The sequence below is a fragment of the Oncorhynchus masou genome, chromosome 29 (assembly GCF_036934945.1).
Source record: "Oncorhynchus masou masou isolate Uvic2021 chromosome 29, UVic_Omas_1.1, whole genome shotgun sequence".
NCBI lineage: Eukaryota > Metazoa > Chordata > Actinopteri > Salmoniformes > Salmonidae > Oncorhynchus > Oncorhynchus masou.
The window spans coordinates 99,271,941-99,292,990 of NC_088240.1; the positions used below are offsets into that span (position 1 = coordinate 99,271,941).

A 21,050-nucleotide genomic window follows, 5' to 3' on the forward strand; every position below is an offset into this window, starting at 1 on the left:
GGGTAGCTGGTGTACTGTGTGGTAGGACTGATAGATACTAGGCTGGGTTCTACAGGGTAGCTGGTGTACTGTGTGGTAGTGGGACTGATAGATACGAGGCTGGGTTCTACAGGGTAGCTGGTGTACTGTGTGGTAGTGGGACTGATAGATACTAGGCTGGGTTCTACAGGGTAGCTGGTGGACTGTGTGGTAGGACTGATAGATACTAGGCTGGGTTCTACAGGGTAGCTGGTGTACTGTGTGGTAGGACTGATAGATACTAGGCTGGGTTCTACAGGGTAGCTGGTAAACTGTGTGGTAGGACTGATAGATACTAGGCTGGGTTCTACAGGGTAGCTGGTAAACTGTGTGGTAGTGGGACTGATAGATACTAGGCTGGGTTCTACAGGGTAGCTGGTGTACTGTGTGGTAGTGGGACTGATAGATACTAGGCTGGGTTCTACAGGGTAGCTGGTGTACTGTGTGGTAGGACTGATAGATACTAGGCTGGGTTCTACAGGGTAGCTGGTGTACTGTGTGGTAGTGGGACTGATAGATACTAGACTGGGTTCTACAGGGTAGCTGGTGTACTGTGTGGTAGTGGGACTGATAGATACTAGGCTGGGTCCTACAGTGTAGCTGGTGTACTGTGTGGTAGGACTGATAGATACTAGGCTGGGTTCTACAGGGTAGCTGGTGTACTGTGTGGTAGTGGGACTGATAGATACTAGGCTGGGTTCTACAGGGTAGCTGGTGTACTGTGTGGTAGTGGGACTGATAGATACTAGGCTGGGTTCTACAGGGTAGCTGGTGTACTGTGTGGTAGTGGGACTGATAGATACTAGGCTGGGTTCTACAGGGTAGCTGGTGTACTGTGTGGTAGGACTGATAGATACTAGGCTGGGTTCTACAGGGTAGCTGGTGTACTGTGTGTTAGTGGAACTGATAGATACTAGGCTAGGTTCTACAGGGTAGCTGGTGTACTGTGTGGTAGTGGGACTGATAGATACTAGGCTGGGTTCTACAGGGTAGCTGGTGTACTGTGTGGTAGTGGGACTGATAGATACTAGGCTGGGTTCTACAGGGTAGCTGGTGGACTGTGTGGTAGGACTGATAGATACTAGGCTGGGTTCTACAGGGTAGCTGGTCTACTGTGTGGTAGTGGGACTGATAGATACTAGGCTGGGTCCTACAGGGTAGCTGGTGTACTGTGTGGTAGTGGGACTGATAGATACTAGGCTGGGTCCTACAGGGTAGCTGGTGTACTGTGTGGTAGGACTGATAGATACTAGGCTGGGTTCTACAGGGTAGCTGGTGTACTGTGTGGTAGTGGGACTGATAGATACTAGACTGGGTTCTACAGGGTAGCTGGTGTACTGTGTGGTAGTGGGACTGATAGATACTAGGCTGGGTCCTACAGTGTAGCTGGTGTACTGTGTGGTAGGACTGATAGATACTAGGCTGGGTTCTACAGGGTAGCTGGTGTACTGTGTGGTAGGACTGATAGATACGAGGCTGGGTTCTACAGGGTAGCTGGTGTACTGTGTGGTAGTGGGACTGATAGATACTAGGCTGGGTTCTACAGGGTAGCTGGTGTACTGTGTGGTAGGACTGATAGATACTAGGCTGGGTTTTACAGGGTAGCTGGTGTACTGTGTGGTAGTGGGACTGATAGATACTCGGCTGGGTTCTACAGGGTAGCTGGTGTACTGTGTGTTAGTGGGACTGATAGATACGAGGCTGGGTTCTACAGTGTAGCTGGTGTACTGTGTGGTAGTGGGACTGATAGATACTAGGCTGGGTTCTACAGGGTAGCTGGTGTACTGTGTGGTAGTGGGACTGATAGATACTAGGCTGGGTTCTACAGGGTAGCTGGTGTACTGTGTGGTAGGACTGATAGATACTAGGCTGGGTTCTACAGGGTAGCTGGTGTACTGTGTGGTAGTGGGACTGATAGATGCTAGGCTGGGTTCTACAGGGTAGCTGGTGTACTGTGTGGTAGTGGGACTGATAGATACTAGGCTGGGTTCTACAGGGTAGCTGGTGTAGTGTGGTAGGACTGATAGATACTAGGCTGGGTTCTACAGGGTAGCTGGTAAACTGTGTGGTAGTGGGACTGATAGATACTAGGCTGGGTTCTACAGGGTAGCTGGTGTACTGTGTGGTAGTGGGACTGATAGATACTAGGCTGGGTTCTACAGGGTAGCTGGTGTACTGTGTGGTAGGACTGATAGATACTAGGCTGGGTTCTACAGGGTAGCTGGTGTACTGTGTGGTAGTGGGACTGATAGATACGAGGCTGGGTTCTACAGGGTAGCTGGTGTACTGTGTGGTAGTGGGACTGATAGATACTAGGCTGGGTTCTACAGGGTAGCTGGTGGACTGTGTGGTAGGACTGATAGATACTAGGCTGGGTTCTACAGGGTAGCTGGTGTACTGTGTGGTAGGACTGATAGATACTAGGCTGGGTTCTACAGGGTAGCTGGTAAACTGTGTGGTAGGACTGATAGATACTAGGCTGGGTTCTACAGGGTAGCTGGTAAACTGTGTGGTAGTGGGACTGATAGATACTAGGCTGGGTTCTACAGGGTAGCTGGTGTACTGTGTGGTAGTGGGACTGATAGATACTAGGCTGGGTTCTACAGGGTAGCTGGTGTACTGTGTGGTAGGACTGATAGATACTAGGCTGGGTTCTACAGGGTAGCTGGTGTACTGTGTGGTAGTGGGACTGATAGATACTAGACTGGGTTCTACAGGGTAGCTGGTGTACTGTGTGGTAGTGGGACTGATAGATACTAGGCTGGGTCCTACAGTGTAGCTGGTGTACTGTGTGGTAGGACTGATAGATACTAGGCTGGGTTCTACAGGGTAGCTGGTGTACTGTGTGGTAGGACTGATAGATACGAGGCTGGGTTCTACAGGGTAGCTGGTGTACTGTGTGGTAGTGGGACTGATAGATACTAGGCTGGGTTCTACAGGGTAGCTGGTGTACTGTGTGGTAGGACTGATAGATACTAGGCTGGGTTCTACAGGGTAGCTGGTAAACTGTGTGGTAGTGGGACTGATAGATACTAGGCTGGGTTCTACAGGGTAGCTGGTGTACTGTGTGGTAGTGGGACTGATAGATACTAGGCTGGGTTCTACAGGGTAGCTGGTGTACTGTGTGGTAGGACTGATAGATACTAGGCTGGGTTCTACAGGGTAGCTGGTGTACTGTGTGGTAGTGGGACTGATAGATACTAGACTGGGTTCTACAGGGTAGCTGGTGTACTGTGTGGTAGTGGGACTGATAGATACTAGGCTGGGTCCTACAGTGTAGCTGGTGTACTGTGTGGTAGGACTGATAGATACTAGGCTGGGTTCTACAGGGTAGCTGGTGTACTGTGTGGTAGTGGGACTGATAGATACTAGGCTGGGTTCTACAGGGTAGCTGGTGTACTGTGTGGTAGGACTGATAGATACTAGGCTGGGTTCTACAGGGTAGCTGGTGTACTGTGTGGTAGTGGGACTGATAGATACTAGGCTGGGTTCTACAGGGTAGCTGGTGTACTGTGTGGTAGTGGGACTGATAGATACTAGGCTGGGTTCTACAGGGTAGCTGGTGTACTGTGTGGTAGTGGGACTGATAGATACTAGGCTGGGTTCTACAGGGTAGCTGGTGTACTGTGTGGTAGTGGGACTGATAGATACTAGGCTGGGTTCTACAGGGTAGCTGGTGTACTGTGTGGTAGGACTGATAGATACTAGGCTGGGTTCTACAGGGTAGCTGGTGTACTGTGTGGTAGTGGGACTGATAGATACTAGGCTGGGTTCTACAGGGTAGCTGGTGTACTGTGTGGTAGTGGGACTGATAGATACTAGACTGGGTTCTACAGGGTGGCTGGTGTACTGTGTGGTAGGACTGATAGATACTAGGCTGGGTTCTACAGGGTAGCTGGTGTACTGTGTGGTAGTGGGACTGATAGATACTAGGCTGGGTTCTACAGGGTAGCTGGTGTACTGTGTGGTAGTGGGACTGATAGATACTAGGCTGGGTTCTACAGGGTAGCTGGTGTACTGTGTGGTCGTGGGACTGATAGATACTAGGCTGGGTTCTACAGGGTAGCTGGTGTACTGTGTGGTCGGACTGATAGATACTAGGCTGGGTTCTACAGGGTAGCTGGTGTACTGTGTGGTAGTGGGACTGATAGATACTAGGCTGGGTTCTACAGGGTAGCTGGTGTACTGTGTGGTCGGACTGATAGATACTAGGCTGGGTCCTACAGTGTAGCTGGTGTACTGTGTGGTAGGACTGATAGATACTAGGCTGGGTTCTACAGGGTAGCTGGTGTACTGTGTGGTAGGACTGATAGATACGAGGCTGGGTTCTACAGGGTAGCTGGTGTACTGTGTGGTAGTGGGACTGATAGATACTAGGCTGGGTTCTACAGGGTAGCTGGTGTACTGTGTGGTAGGACTGATAGATACTAGGCTGGGTTCTACAGGGTAGCTGGTGTACTGTGTGGTAGGACTGATAGATACTAGGCTGGGTTCTACAGGGTAGCTGGTGTACTGTGTGGTAGTGGGACTGATAGATACTAGGCTGGGTTCTACAGGGTAGCTGGTGTACTGTGTGGTCGTGGGACTGATAGATACTAGGCTGGGTTCTACAGGGTAGCTGGTGTACTGTGTGGTAGGACTGATAGATACGAGGCTGGGTTCTACAGGGTAGCTGGTGTACTGTGTGGTAGTGGGACTGATAGATACTCGGCTGGGTTCTACAGGGTAGCTGGTGTACTGTGTGGTAGGACTGATAGATACTAGGCTGGGTTCTACAGGGTAGCTGGTGTACTGTGTGTTAGTGGGACTGATAGATACTAGGCTGGGTTCTACAGGGTAGCTGGTGTACTGTGTGGTAGTGGGACTGATAGATACTAGGCTGGGTTCTACAGGGTAGCTGGTGTACTGTGTGGTAGTGGGACTGATAGATACTAGGCTGGGTTCTACAGGGTAGCTGGTGTACTGTGTGGTAGTGGGACTGATAGATACTAGGCTGGGTTCTACAGGGTAGCTGGTGTACTGTGTGTTAGTGGGACTGATAGATACTAGGCTGGGTTCTACAGCGTAGCTGGTGTACTGTGTGTTAGTGGGACTGATAGATACTAGGCTGGGTTCTACAGGGTAGCTGGTGTACTGTGTGGTAGTGGGACTGATAGATACTAGGCTGGGTTCTACAGGGTAGCTGGTGTACTGTGTGGTAGGACTGATAGATACTAGGCTGGGTTCTACAGGGTAGCTGGTGTACTGTGTGGTAGTGGGACTGATAGATACTAGGCTGGGTTCTACAGGGTAGCTGGTGTAATGTGTGGTAGGACTGATAGATACTAGGCTGGGTTCTACAGGGTAGCTGGTGTACTGTGTGGTAGTGGGACTGATAGATACTAGGCTGGGTTCTACAGGGTAGCTGGTGTACTGTGTGGTAGTGGGACTGATAGATACTAGGCTGGGTTCTACAGGGTAGCTGGTGTACTGTGTGGTAGGACTGATAGATACTAGGCTGGGTTCTACAGGGTAGCTGGTGTACTGTGTGGTAGTGGGACTGATAGATACTAGGCTGGGTTCTACAGGGTAGCTGGTGTACTGTGTGGTAGTGGGACTGATAGATACTAGGCTGGGTTCTACAGGGTAGCTGGTGTACTGTGTGGTAGGACTGATAGATACTCGGCTGGGTTCTACAGGGTAGCTGGTGTACTGTGTGGTAGGACTGATAGATACTAGGCTGGGTTCTACAGGGTAGCTGGTGTACTGTGTGGTAGTGGGACTGATAGATACTAGGCTGGGTTCTACAGGGTAGCTGGTGTACTGTGTGGTAGTGGGACTGATAGATACTAGGCTGGGTTCTACAGGGTAGCTGGTGTACTGTGTGGTAGTGGGACTGATAGATACTAGGCTGGGTTCTACAGGGTAGCTGGTGTACTGTGTGGTAGTGGGACTGATAGATACTAGGCTGGGTTCTACAGGGTAGCTGGTGTACTGTGTGGTAGGACTGATAGATACTAGGCTGGGTTCTACAGGGTAGCTGGTGTACTGTGTGGTAGTGGGACTGATAGATACTAGGCTGGGTTCTACAGGGTAGCTGGTGTACTGTGTGGTAGGACTGATAGATACTAGGCTGGGTTCTACAGGGTAGCCGGTGTACTGTGTGGTAGTGGGACTGATAGATACTAGGCTGGGTTCTACAGGGTAGCTGGTGTACTGTGTGGTAGGACTGATAGATACTAGGCTGGGTTCTACAGGGTAGCTGGTGTACTGTGTGGTAGTGGGACTGATAGATACTAGGCTGGGTTCTACAGGGTAGCTGGTGTACTGTGTGGTAGTGGGACTGATAGATACTAGGCTGGGTTCTACAGGGTAGCTGGTGTACTGTGTGGTAGGACTGATAGATACTAGGCTGGGTTCTACAGGGTAGCTGGTGTACTGTGTGGTAGGACTGATAGATACTAGGCTGGGTTCTACAGGGTAGCTGGTGTACTGTGTGGTAGTGGGACTGATAGATACTAGGCTGGGTTCTACAGGGTAGCTGGTGTACTGTGTGGTAGTGGGACTGATAGATACTAGGCTGGGTTCTACAGGGTAGCTGGTGTACTGTGTGGTAGTGGGACTGATAGATACTAGGCTGGGTTCTACAGGGTAGCTGGTGTACTGTGTGGTAGGACTGATAGATACTAGGCTGGGTTCTACAGGGTAGCTGGTGTACTGTGTGGTAGTGGGACTGATAGATACTAGGCTGGGTTCTACAGGGTAGCTGGTGTACTGTGTGGTAGTGGGACTGATAGATACTAGGCTGGGTTCTACAGGGTAGCTGGTGTACTGTGTGGTAGGACTGATAGATACTAGGCTGGGTTCTACAGGGTAGCTGGTGTACTGTGTGGTAGGACTGATAGATACTAGACTGTTGGTCCTCCAATAGAAAGAGGCCCTATCATCTGCTCTTACCTTTGGAGCCAGAGTTCAATCAATCAATTCACTCCTGACAGGACAACAACACACATCATCACATCTTGTGTTTCTCTCTTTACGCTTCAACAAGTAGACAATGCAACTTCATATAACGCTTATTATTTTTAATGTTAGTTACATAGACAAGTCAGTTCCTCTCCTCTGTGTCCACGGTAACCTTGGCACTAAGATTTGGATGTTTGAGTCGTTCATTCTCCAGCTTGGTTGTGTACAGACCCTGATCTGAATAAAACCCCCCAGTTCAGCTCGGGGTCAGTACAGACCCTGGTCTGTATAAAACCACCCAGTCCAGCTCGGGGTCAGTACAGACCCTGGTCTGTATAAAACCACCCAGTTCAGCTCGGGGTCAGTACAGACCCTGGTCTGTATAAAACCCCCCAGTCCAGCTCGGGGTCAGTACAGACCCTGGTCTGTATAAAACCACCCAGTTCAGCTCGGGGTCAGTACAGACCCTGGTCTGTATAAAACCACCCAGTCCAGCTCGGGGTCAGTACAGACCCTGGTCTGTATAAAACCACCCAGTCCAGCTCGGGGTCAGTACGGACTTTCAATTAATGAAAAAATAAATGTATTTATGCTTGGTTCCTCTCTGTGTTGTGTTCAGTTGTAGCAGGTCGATAATGCTGTGTTTAGTTGTAGCAGGTCGATAATGTTGTGTTTATTTGTAGCAGGTCGATAATGTTGTGTTTAGTTGTAGCAAGTCGATAATGTTGTGTTTAGTTGTAGCAGGTCGATAATACTGTGTTTAGTTGTAGCAGGTCGATAATGTTGTGTTTAGTTGTAGCAGGTCAATAATGTTGTGTTTAGTTGTAGCAGGTCGATAATGTTGTGTTTAGTTGTAGCAGGTCGATAATGCTGTGTTTAGTTGTAGCAGGTCGACAATGCTGTGTTTAGTTGTAGCAGGTCGATAAAGTTGTGTTTAGTTGTAGCAGGTCGATAATGTTGTGTTTAGTTGTAGCAGGTCGATAATGTTGTGTTTATTTGTAGCAGGTCGATAATGCTGTGTTTAGTTGTAGCAGGTCAATAATGTTGTGTTTAGTTGTAGCAGGACGATAATGTTGTGCATATTTGTAGCAGGACGATAATGTTGTGTTTATTTGCAGCAGGTCGATAATGCTGTGTTTATTTGTAGCAGGTCGATAATGCTGTGTTTAGTTGTAGCAGGTCGATAATGCTGTGTTTAGTTGTAGCAGGTTGATAATGTGTTTAGTTGTAGTAGGTTGATAATGTTGTGTTTAGTTGTAGCAGGTTGGTAATGTTGTGTTTAGTTGTAGCAGGTTGATAATGTTGTGTTTAGCAGTAGCAGGTTGAAAATGTTGTGTTTAGTTGTGCATCCTGGGAGTGTCGGTCCGGTCCATATAGAGATTGGCCACACCTCTTTACAGGGGGGAGGAGTCTAAGACAGCTTAGTCCCTCATCCATCTCACCTCAGCTCCTCCCCTTTCAGGGCCTTGGCAGGTATTGTGCTTTCTGATTGGCCCTGCTGGCTGGTCCCACCCCCGGTCCAGGTCCCGAGTGGGTTACTGCTGTGTGGGTGGTGAAAAAAGTGACCAATCACATCGCAATATGCCGGAGGCGAGCGTTCCATGCGTCTGTGGCTGCTGCTATTGGCTACGCTGATACCAGAGTTACTGCTGGGTGGTCTCGGCCCTCCCCCCCCTCCACTGTGCATGTCTATCACTTCACTGTGGAAGATGGTTCTATTGGGGGGGGCCCTGACCGACTCCCTGTTTAACTCCAACTGCTGCTCTGGGTCCCTCAGCTGTAAGGTGCAGGGGCCCTGGTAGGGCGGGGGCTCCTCTCCATCAGACAGGGAGATGGTGGGGGGAAGGTGGATGTCGTGGGGCAGGTAGGGGTAGGTGGGCTGGAAGGGACTGCAACGATCCCGGTACATAAAGGAGGGGGCTGTGAACCTCTCCCTGGACTGGGGCACATACACCACCTAGACACAGAGATAGATAGAGGGTTAGAGGGTTACACCACCTAGACACAGAGATAGATAGAGGGTTAGAGGGTTACACCACCTAGACACAGAGATAGATAGAGGGTTAGATAGTTACACCACCTAGACACAGAGATAGATAGAGGGTTAGAGGGTTACACCACCTAGACACAGAGATAGATAGAGGGTTAGATAGTTACACCACCTAGACACAGAGATAGATAGAGGGTTAGATAGTTACACCACCTAGACACAGAGATAGATAAGAGGGTTAGAGGGTTACACCACCTAGACACAGAGATAGATAGAGGGTTAGATAGTTACACCACCTAGACACAGAGATAGATAGAGGGTTAGATAGTTACACCACCTAGACACAGAGATAGATAGAGGGTTAGATAGTTACACCACCTAGACACAGACAGATACACCACCTAGTCCTAGACACAGACAGATACACCACCTAGTCCTAGACACAGACAGATACACCACCTAGTCCTAGACAGACAGATACACCACCTAGTCCTAGACACAGACAGATACACCACCTAGTCCTAGACACAGACAGATACACCACCTAGTCCTAGACACAGACAGACACACCACCTAGTCCTAGACACAGACAGACAGATACACCACCTAGTCCTAGACACAGACAGATACACCACCTAGTCCTAGACACAGATAGATACACCACCTAGTCCTAGACACAGACAGATACACCACCTAGTCCTAGACACAGACAGATACACCACCTAGTCCTAGACACAGACAGATACACCACCTAGTCCTAGACACAGACAGATACACCACCTAGTCCTAGACACAGACAGACACACCACCTAGTCCTAGACACAGACAGATACACCACCTAGTCCTAGACACAGACAGATACACCACCTAGTCCTAGACACAGACAGATACACCACCTAGTCCTAGACACAGACAGAAACACCACCTAGTCCTAGACACAGACAGATACACCACCTAGTCCTAGACACAGACAGATACACCACCTAGTCCTAGACACAAACAGATACACCACCTAGTCCTAGACACAGACAGATACACCACCTAGTCCTAGACACAGACAGATAGACAGATACACCACCTAGTCCTAGACACAGACAGATACACCACCTAGTCCTAGACACAGACAGATAGACAGATACACCACCTAGTCCTAGACACAGACAGATACACCACCTAGTCCTAGACACAGACAGATACACCACCTAGTCCTAGACACAGACAGACAGACAGACACACCACCTAGACACAGACAGATACACCACCTAGTCCTAGACACAGACAGATACACCACCTAGTCCTAGACACAGACAGACACACCACCTAGTCCTAGACACAGACAGACACACCACCTAGTCCTAGACACAGACAGACAGATACACCACCTAGTCCTAGACACAGACAGACAGACACACCACCTAGTCCTAGACACAGACAGATACACCACCTAGTCCTAGACACAGACAGATAGACAGATACACCACCTAGTCCTAGACACAGACAGATACACCACCTAGTCCTAGACAGACAGATACACCACCTAGTTCTAGACACAGACAGACAGACAGATACACCACCTAGTCCTAGACACAGACAGACAGACCACCTAGTCCTAGACACAGACAGATACACCACCTAGTCCTAGACACAGACAGATAGACAGATACACCACCTAGTCCTAGACACAGACAGATACACCACCTAGTCCTAGACACAGACAGATACACCACCTAGTCCTAGACACAGACAGACAGACAGATACACCACCTAGTCCTAGACACAGACAGACAGACCACCTAGTCCTAGACACAGACAGATACACCACCTAGTCCTAGACACAGACAGATACACCACCTAGTCCTAGACACAGACAGACAGACAGATACACCACCTAGTCCTAGACACAGAGAGATACACCACCTAGTCCTAGACACAGACAGATACACCACCTAGTGACACAGACAGATACACCACCTAGTCCTAGACACAGACAGACACACCACCTAGTCCTAGACACAGACAGACAGACAGATACACCACCTAGTCCTAGACACAGACAGACACACCACCTAGTCCTAGACACAGACAGACACACCACCTAGTCCTAGACACAGACAGACAGATACACCACCTAGTCCTAGACACAGACAGATACACCACCTAGTCCTAGACACAGACAGACACACCACCTAGTCCTAGACACAGACAGATACACCACCTAGTCCTAGACACAAACAGATACACCACCTAGTCCTAGACACAGACAGACAGATACACCACCTAGTCCTAGACACAGACAGATACACCACCTAGTCCTAGACACAAACAGATACACCACCTAGTCCTAGACACAGACAGACAGATACACCACCTAGTCCTAGACACAAACAGATACACCACCTAGTCCTAGACACAGACAGACAGATACACCACCTAGTCCTAGACACAAACAGATACACCACCTAGTCCTAGACACAGACAGACAGATACACCACCTAGTCCTAGACACAGACAGATAGACCACCTAGTCCTAGACACAGAGAGACAGACAGATACACCACCTAGTCCTAGACACAGACAGACACACCACCTAGTCCTAGACACAGACAGATACACCACCTAGTCCTAGACACAGACAGATACACCACCTAGTCCTAGACACAGACAGATACACCACCTAGTCCTAGACACAGACAGACACACCACCTAGTCCTAGACACAGACAGACAGATACACCACCTAGTCCTAGACACAGACAGACAGACAGATACACCACCTAGTCCTAGACACAGACAGACACACCACCTAGTCCTAGACAGACAGATACACCACCTAGTCCTAGACACAGACAGATAGACAGATACACCACCTAGTCCTAGACACAGACAGATACACCACCTAGTCCTAGACACAGACAGATACACCACCTAGTCCTAGACACAGACAGATACACCACCTAGTCCTAGACACAGACAGACAGACACACCACCTAGTCCTAGACACAGACAGATACACCACCTAGTCCTAGACACAGACAGATACACCACCTAGTCCTAGACACAGACAGATAGACAGATACACCACCTAGTCCTAGACAGACAGATACACCACCTAGTCCTAGACACAGACAGATACACCACCTAGTCCTAGACACAGACAGACACACCACCTAGTCCTAGACACAGACAGACAGACCACCTAGTCCTAGACACAGACAGATACACCACCTAGTCCTAGACACAGACAGATACACCACCTAGTCCTAGACACAGACAGATACACCACCTAGTCCTAGACACAGACAGATACACCACCTAGTGCTAGACACAGACAGATACACCACCTAGTCCTAGACACAGACAGATACACCACCTAGTCCTAGACACAGACAGACACACCACCTAGTCCTAGACACAAACAGATACACCACCTAGTCCTAGACACAGACAGATACACCACCTAGTCCTAGACACAGACAGACACACCACCTAGTCCTAGACACAGACAGACAGATACACCACCTAGTCCTAGACACAGACAGACACACCACCTAGTCCTAGACACAGACAGACACACCACCTAGTGCTAGACACAGACAGACAGATACACCACCTAGTCCTAGACACAAACAGATACACCACCTAGTGCTAGACACAGACAGATAGACAGATACACCACCTAGTCCTAGACACAAACAGACAGATACACCACCTAGTCCTAGACACAGACAGACAGATACACCACCTAGTCCTAGACAGACAGATACACCACCTAGTCCTAGACACAGACAGATACACCACCTAGTCCTAGACACAGACAGATACACCACCTAGTCCTAGACACAGACAGATACACCACCTAGTCCTAGACACAGACAGACAGATACACCACCTAGTCCTAGACACAGACAGACAGATACACCACCTAGTCCTAGACACAGACAGATACACCACCTAGTCCTAGACACAGACAGATACACCACCTAGTCCTAGACACAAACAGATACACCACCTAGTCCTAGACACAGACAGACAGACACACCACCTAGTCCTAGACACAGACAGACAGACACACCACCTAGTCCTAGACACAGACAGATACACCACCTAGTCCTAGACACAGACAGACACACCACCTAGTCCTAGACATAGACAGATACACCACCTAGTCCTAGACACAGACAGATAGACAGATACACCACCTAGTCCTAGACACAGACAGATACACCACCTAGTCCTAGACACAGACAGACAGACACACCACCTAGTCCTAGACACAGACAGAAACACCACCTAGTCCTAGACACAGACAGATACACCACCTAGTCCTAGACACAGACAGACAGACACACCACCTAGTCCTAGACACAGACAGATACACCACCTAGTCCTAGACACAGACAGATACACCACCTAGTCCTAGACACAGACAGATACACCACCTAGTCCTAGACACAGACAGATACACCACCTAGTCCTAGACACAGACAGATACACCACCTAGTCCTAGACACAGACAGATAGACAGATACACCACCTAGTCCTAGACACAGACAGATACACCACCTAGTCCTAGACACAGACAGACATATACACCACCTAGTCCTAGACACAGACAGACACACCACCTAGTCCTAGACAGACACACCACCTAGTCCTAGACACAGACAGACACACCACCTAGTCCTAGACACAGACAGACAGATACACCACCTAGTCCTAGACACAAACAGATACACCACCTAGTCCTAGACACAGACAGATACACCACCTAGTCCTAGACACAGACAGATACACCACCTAGTCATAGACACAGACAGATACACCACCTAGTCCTAGACACAGACAGATACACCACCTAGTCCTAGACACAGACAGATACACCACCTAGTCCTAGACACAGACAGATAGACAGATACACCACCTAGTCCTAGACACAGACAGATACACCACCTAGTCCTAGACACAGACAGATACACCACCTAGTCCTAGACACAGACAGATACACCACCTAGTCCTAGACACAGACAGATACACCACCTAGTCCTAGACACAGACAGATACACCACCTAGTCCTAGACACAGACAGACACACCACCTAGTCCTAGACAGACAGATACACCACCTAGTCCTAGACACAGACACAGACAGATACACCACCTAGTCCTAGACACAGACAGACACACCACCTAGTCCAGACACAGACAGATACACCACCTAGTCCTAGACACAGACAGATACACCACCTAGTCCTAGACACAGATACACCACCTAGTCCTAGACACAGACAGATACACCACCTAGTCCTAGACACAGACAGATACACCACCTAGTCCTAGACACAGACAGATACACCACCTAGTCCTAGACACAGACAGATACACCACCTAGTCCTAGACACAGACAGATACACCACATAGTCCTAGACAGATACACCACCTAGTCCTAGACACAGACAGATACACCACCTAGTCCTAGACACAGACAGACACACCACCTAGTCCTAGACACAGACAGATACACCACCTAGTCCTAGACACAGACAGATACACCACCTAGTCCTAGACACAGACAGATACACCACCTAGTCCTAGACACAGACAGATACACCACCTAGTCCTAGACACAAACAGATACACCACCTAGTCCTAGACACAGACAGATACACCACCTAGTCCTAGACACACAGACAGATACACCACCTAGTCCTAGACACAGACAGATACACCACCTAGTCCTAGACACAGACAGATACACCACCTAGTCCTAGACACAGACAGATACACCACCTAGTCCTAGACACAGACAGATAGACAGATACACCACCTAGTCCTAGACACAGACAGATACACCACCTAGTCCTAGACACAGACAGATACACCACCTAGTCCTAGACACAGACAGATACACCACCTAGTCCTAGACACAGACAGATACACCACCTAGTCCTAGACACAGACAGATACACCACCTAGTCCTAGACACAGACAGATACACCACCTAGTCCTAGACACAGACAGATACACCACCTAGTCCTAGACACAGACAGACAGATACACCACCTAGTCCTAGACACAGACAGACACACCACCTAGTCCTAGACACAGACAGATACACCACCTAGTCCTAGACACAGACAGACAGATACACCACCTAGTCCTAGACACAGACAGATACACCACCTAGTCCTAGACACAGACAGATACACCACCTAGTCCTAGACACAGACAGATACACCACCTAGTCCTAGACACAGACAGATACACCACCTAGTCCTAGACACAGACAGATACACCACCTAGTCCTAGACACAGACAGACACACCACCTAGTCCTAGACACAGACAGATACACCACCTAGTCCTAGACACAGACAGATACACCACCTAGTCCTAGACACAGACAGATACACCACCTAGTCCTAGACACAGACAGATACACCACCTAGTCCTAGACACACAGACAGATACACCACCTAGTAGACACAGACAGATACACCACCTAGTCCTAGACACAGACAGATACACCACCTAGTCCTAGACACAGACAGATACACCACCTAGTCCTAGACACAGACAGATACACCACCTAGTCCTAGACACAGACAGATACACCACCTAGTCCTAGACACAGACAGATACACCACCTAGTCCTAGACACAGACAGATACACCACCTAGTCCTAGACACAGACAGATACACCACCTAGTCCTAGACACAGACAGATACACCACCTAGTCCTAGACACAGACAGACAGATACACCACCTAGTCCTAGACACAGACAGATACACCACCTAGTCCTAGACACAGACAGATACACCACCTAGTCCTAGACAGACAGACAGATACACCACCTAGTCCTAGACACAGACAGATACACCACCTAGTCCTAGACACAGACAGATACACCACCTAGTCCTAGACACAGACAGATACACCACCTAGTCCTAGACACAGACAGATACACCACCTAGTCCTAGACACAGACAGACACACCACCTAGTCCTAGACACAGACAGATACACCACCTAGTCCTAGACACAGACAGATACACCACCTAGTCCTCCTAGACAGATACACCACAGACAGATACACCACCTAGTCCTAGACACAGACAGATACTAGACACAGACAGATGCCCACCTAGTCCTAGACACAGACAGATACACCACCTAGTCCTAGACACAGACAGATACACCACCTAGTCCTAGACACAGACAGATACACCACCTAGTCCAGACACACCACCTAGTCCTAGACATAGACAGATACACCACCTAGTCCTAGACACAGACAGACAGATACACCACCTAGTCCTAGACACAGACAGATACACCACCTAGTCCTAGACACAGACAGATACACCACCTAGTCCTAGACACAGACAGATACACCACCTAGTCCTAGACAGATACACCACCTAGTCCTAGACACAGACAGATACACCACCTAGTCCTAGACACAGACAGATACACCACCTAGTCCTAGACACAGACAGATACACCACCTAGTCCTAGACACAGACAGATACACCACCTAGTCCTAGACACAGACAGATACACCACCTAGTCCTAGACACAGACAGACACACCACCTAGTCCTAGACACAGACAGATACACCACCTAGTCCTAGACACAGACAGATACACCACCTAGTCCTAGACACAGACAGATACACCACCTACAGACACAGACAGATACACCACCTAGTCCTAGACACAGACAGACAGATACACCACCTAGTCCTAGACACAGACAGATACACCACCTAGTCCTAGACACAGACAGATACACCACCTAGTCCTAGACACAGACAGATACACCACCTAGTCCTAGACACAGACAGATACACCACCTAGTCCTAGACACAGACAGATACACCACCTAGTCCAGACCACCTAGTCCAGACAGACAGATACACCACCTAGTCCTAGACACAGACAGATACACCACCTAGTCCTAGACACAGACAGATACACCACCTAGTCCTAGACACAGACAGATACACCACCTAGTCCTAGACACAGACAGATACACCACCTAGTCCTAGACACAGACAGATACACCACCTAGTCCTAGACACAGACAGATACACCACCTAGTCCTAGACACAGACAGATACACCACCTAGTCCTAGACACAGACAGATACACCACCTAGTCCTAGACACAGACAGATACACCACCTAGTCCTAGACAGATACACCACTAGTCCTAGACAGATACACCACCTAGTCCTAGACACAGACAGACAGATACACCACCTAGTCCTAGACACAGACAGATACACCACCTAGTCCTAGACACAGACAGATACACCACCTAGTCCTAGACACAGACAGATACACCACCTAGTCCTAGACACAGACAGATACACCACCTAGTCCTAGACACAGACAGATACACCACCTAGTCCTAGACACAGACAGATACACCACCTAGTCCTAGACACAGACAGATACACCACCTAGTCCTAGACACAGACAGATACACCACCTAGTCCTAGACACAGACAGATACACCACCTAGTCCTAGACACAGACAGATACACCACCTAGTCCTAGACACAGACAGACAGTCCTAGACAGATACACCACCTAGTCCTAGACACAGATACACCACCTAGTCCTAGACACAGACAGATACACCACCTAGTCCTAGACACAGACAGACACACCACCTAGTCCTAGACACAGACAGACCACCTAGTCCTAGACACAGACAGATACACCACCTAGTCCTAGACACAGACAGATACACCACCTAGTCCTAGACACAGACAGATACACCACCTAGTCCTAGACACAAACAGATACACCACCTAGTCCTAGACACAGACAGATACACCACCTAGTCCTAGACACAGACAGATACACCACCTAGTCCTAGACACAGACAGATACACCACCTAGTCCTAGACACAGACAGATACACCACCTAGTCCTAGACACAGACAGATACACCACCTAGTCCTAGACACAGACAGATACACCACCTAGTCCTAGACACAGACAGATACACCACCTAGTCCTAGACACAGACAGAGTCCTACAGACCACCTAGTCCTAGACACAGACAGATACACCACCTAGTCCTAGACACAGACAGACAGATACACCACCTAGTCCTAGACACAGACAGATACACCACCTAGTCCTAGACACAGACAGATACACCACCTAGTCCTAGACACAGACAGATACACCACCTAGTCCACAGACAGACACAGACAGATACACCACCTAGTCCTAGACACAGACAGACACACCACCTAGTCCTAGACACAGACAGATACACCACCTAGTCCTAGACACAGACAGATACACCACCTAGTCCTAGACACAGACAGACACACCACCTAGTCCTAGACACAGACAGATACACCACCTAGTCCTAGACACAGACAGACACACCACCTAGTCCTAGACACAGACAGATACACCACCTAGTCCTAGACACAGACAGATACACCACCTAGTCCTAGACACAGACAGATACACCACCTAGTCCTAGACACAGACAGATACACCACCTAGTCCTAGACACAGACAGATACACCACCTAGTCCTAGACACAGACAGATACACCACCTAGTCCTAGACACAGACAGACACACCACCTAGTCCTAGACACAGACAGATACACCACCTAGTCCTAGACACAGACAGATACACCACCTAGTCCTAGACACAGACAGATACACCACCTAGTCCTAGACACAGACAGATACACCACCTAGTCCTAGACACAGACAGATACACCACCTAGTCCTAGACACAGACAGATACACCACCTAGTCCTAGACACAGACAGATACACCACCTAGTCCTAGACACAGACAGATACACCACCTAGTCCTAGACACAGACAGATACACCACCTAGTCCTAGACACAGACAGATACACCACCTAGTCCTAGACAGACAGATACACCACCTAGTCCTAGACACAGACAGATACACCACCTAGTCCTAGACACAGACAGATACACCACCTAGTCCTAGACACAGACAGATACACCACCTAGTCCTAGACACAGACAGACACACCACCTAGTCCTAGACACAGACAGATAGACAGATACACCACCTAGTCCTAGACACAGACAGATACACCACCTAGTCCTAGACACAGACAGATACACCACCTAGTCCTAGACACAGACAGACACACCACCTAGTCCTAGACACAGACAGATACACCACCTAGTCCTAGACACAGACAGACACACCACCTAGTCCTAGACACAGACAGACCTAGTCCTAGACACAGACAGATACACCACCTAGTCCTAGACACAGACAGATACACCACCTAGTCCTAGACACAGACACACCACCTAGTCCTAGACACAGACAGACACACCACCTAGTCCTAGACACAGACAGATACACCACCTAGTCCTAGACACAGACAGATACACCACCTAGTCCTAGACACAGACAGACACACCACCTAGTCCTAGACACAGACAGATACACCACCTAGTCCTAGACACAGACAGATACACCACCTAGTCCTAGACACAGACAGATACACCACCTAGTCCTAGACACAGACAGATACACACCTAGTCCTAGACACAGATACACCACCTAGTCCTAGACACAGACAGATACACCACCTAGTCCTAGACACAGACAGAGTCCTAGACACAGACACACCACCTAGTCCTAGACACAGACAGATACACCACCTAGTCCTAGACACAGACAGATACACCACCTAGTCCTAGACACAGACAGACACACCACCTAGTCCTAGACACAGACAGATACACCACCTAGTCCTAGACACAGACAGACACACCACCTAGTCCTAGACACAGACAGATACACCACCTAGTCCTAGACACAGACAGATACACCACCAGTCCTAGACACAGACAGACACAGACAGATACACCACCTAGTCCTAGACACAGACAGACACACCACCTAGTCCTAGACACAGACAGACAGACACAGATACACCACCTAGTCCTAGACACAGACAGACAGACACACCACCTAGTCCTAGACACAGACAGACACACCACCTAGTCCTAGACACAGACAGATACACCACCTAGTCCTAGACACAGACAGATACACCACCTAGTCCTAGACACAGACAGATACACCACCTAGTCCTAGTCCTAGACACAGACAGTCCTAGACACAGACAGATACACCACCTAGTCCTAGACACAGACAGATACACCACCTAGTCCTAGACACAGACAGATACACCACCTAGTCCTAGACAGACAGACAGATACACCACCTAGTAGTCCTAGACACAGACAGATACACCACCTAGTCCTAGACACAGACAGATACACCACCTAGTCCTAGACACAGACAGATACACCACCTAGTCCTAGACACAGACAGATACACCACCTAGTCCTAGACACAGACAGATACACCACCTAGTCCTAGACACAGACAGATACACCACCTAGTCCTAGACACAGACAGATACACCACCTAGTCCTAGACACAGACAGATACACCACCTAGTCCTAGACACAGACAGATACACCACCTAGTCCTAGACACAGACAGACACACCACCTAGTCCTAGACACAGACAGATACACCACCTAGTCCTAGACACAGACAGATACACCACCTAGTCCTAGACACAGACAGAGTCCTAGACACAGACAGATACACCACCTAGTCCTAGACACAGACAGATACACCACCTAGTCCTAGACACAGACAGACACACCACCTAGTCCTAGACACAGACAGATACACCACCACAGACAGACAGACACCACCTAGTCCTAGACACAGACAGATACACCACCTAGTCCTAGACACAGACAGACACAGACAGATACACCACCTAGTCCTAGACACAGATACACCACCTAGTCCTAGACACAGACAGATACACCACCTAGTCCTAGACACAGACAGATACACCACCTAGTCCTAGACACACACAGACAGACAGACAGATACACCACCTAGTCCTAGACACAGACAGATACACCACCTAGTCCTAGACACAGACAGACACACCACCTAGTCCTAGACACAGACAGATACACCACCTAGTCCTAGACACAGACAGACCACCAGTCCTAGACACAGACAGATACACCAC

General features: G+C 49.0%; 1 protein-coding gene across 1 annotated transcript in view; it reads right to left on the reverse strand.

Annotated features, from left to right (window-relative positions):
* Nucleotides 1–21,050, reverse strand: part of LOC135521059 (protein TMEPAI-like) — a 100,563-nt gene that overhangs the window by 17,744 nt on the left and 61,769 nt on the right. The window contains exon 4 of the mRNA XM_064946985.1: nucleotides 8,406–8,920. Within this exon, the coding sequence (XP_064803057.1) occupies nucleotides 8,406–8,920 (515 nt within the window). The remainder of the gene's footprint in view (nucleotides 1–8,405; nucleotides 8,921–21,050) is intronic.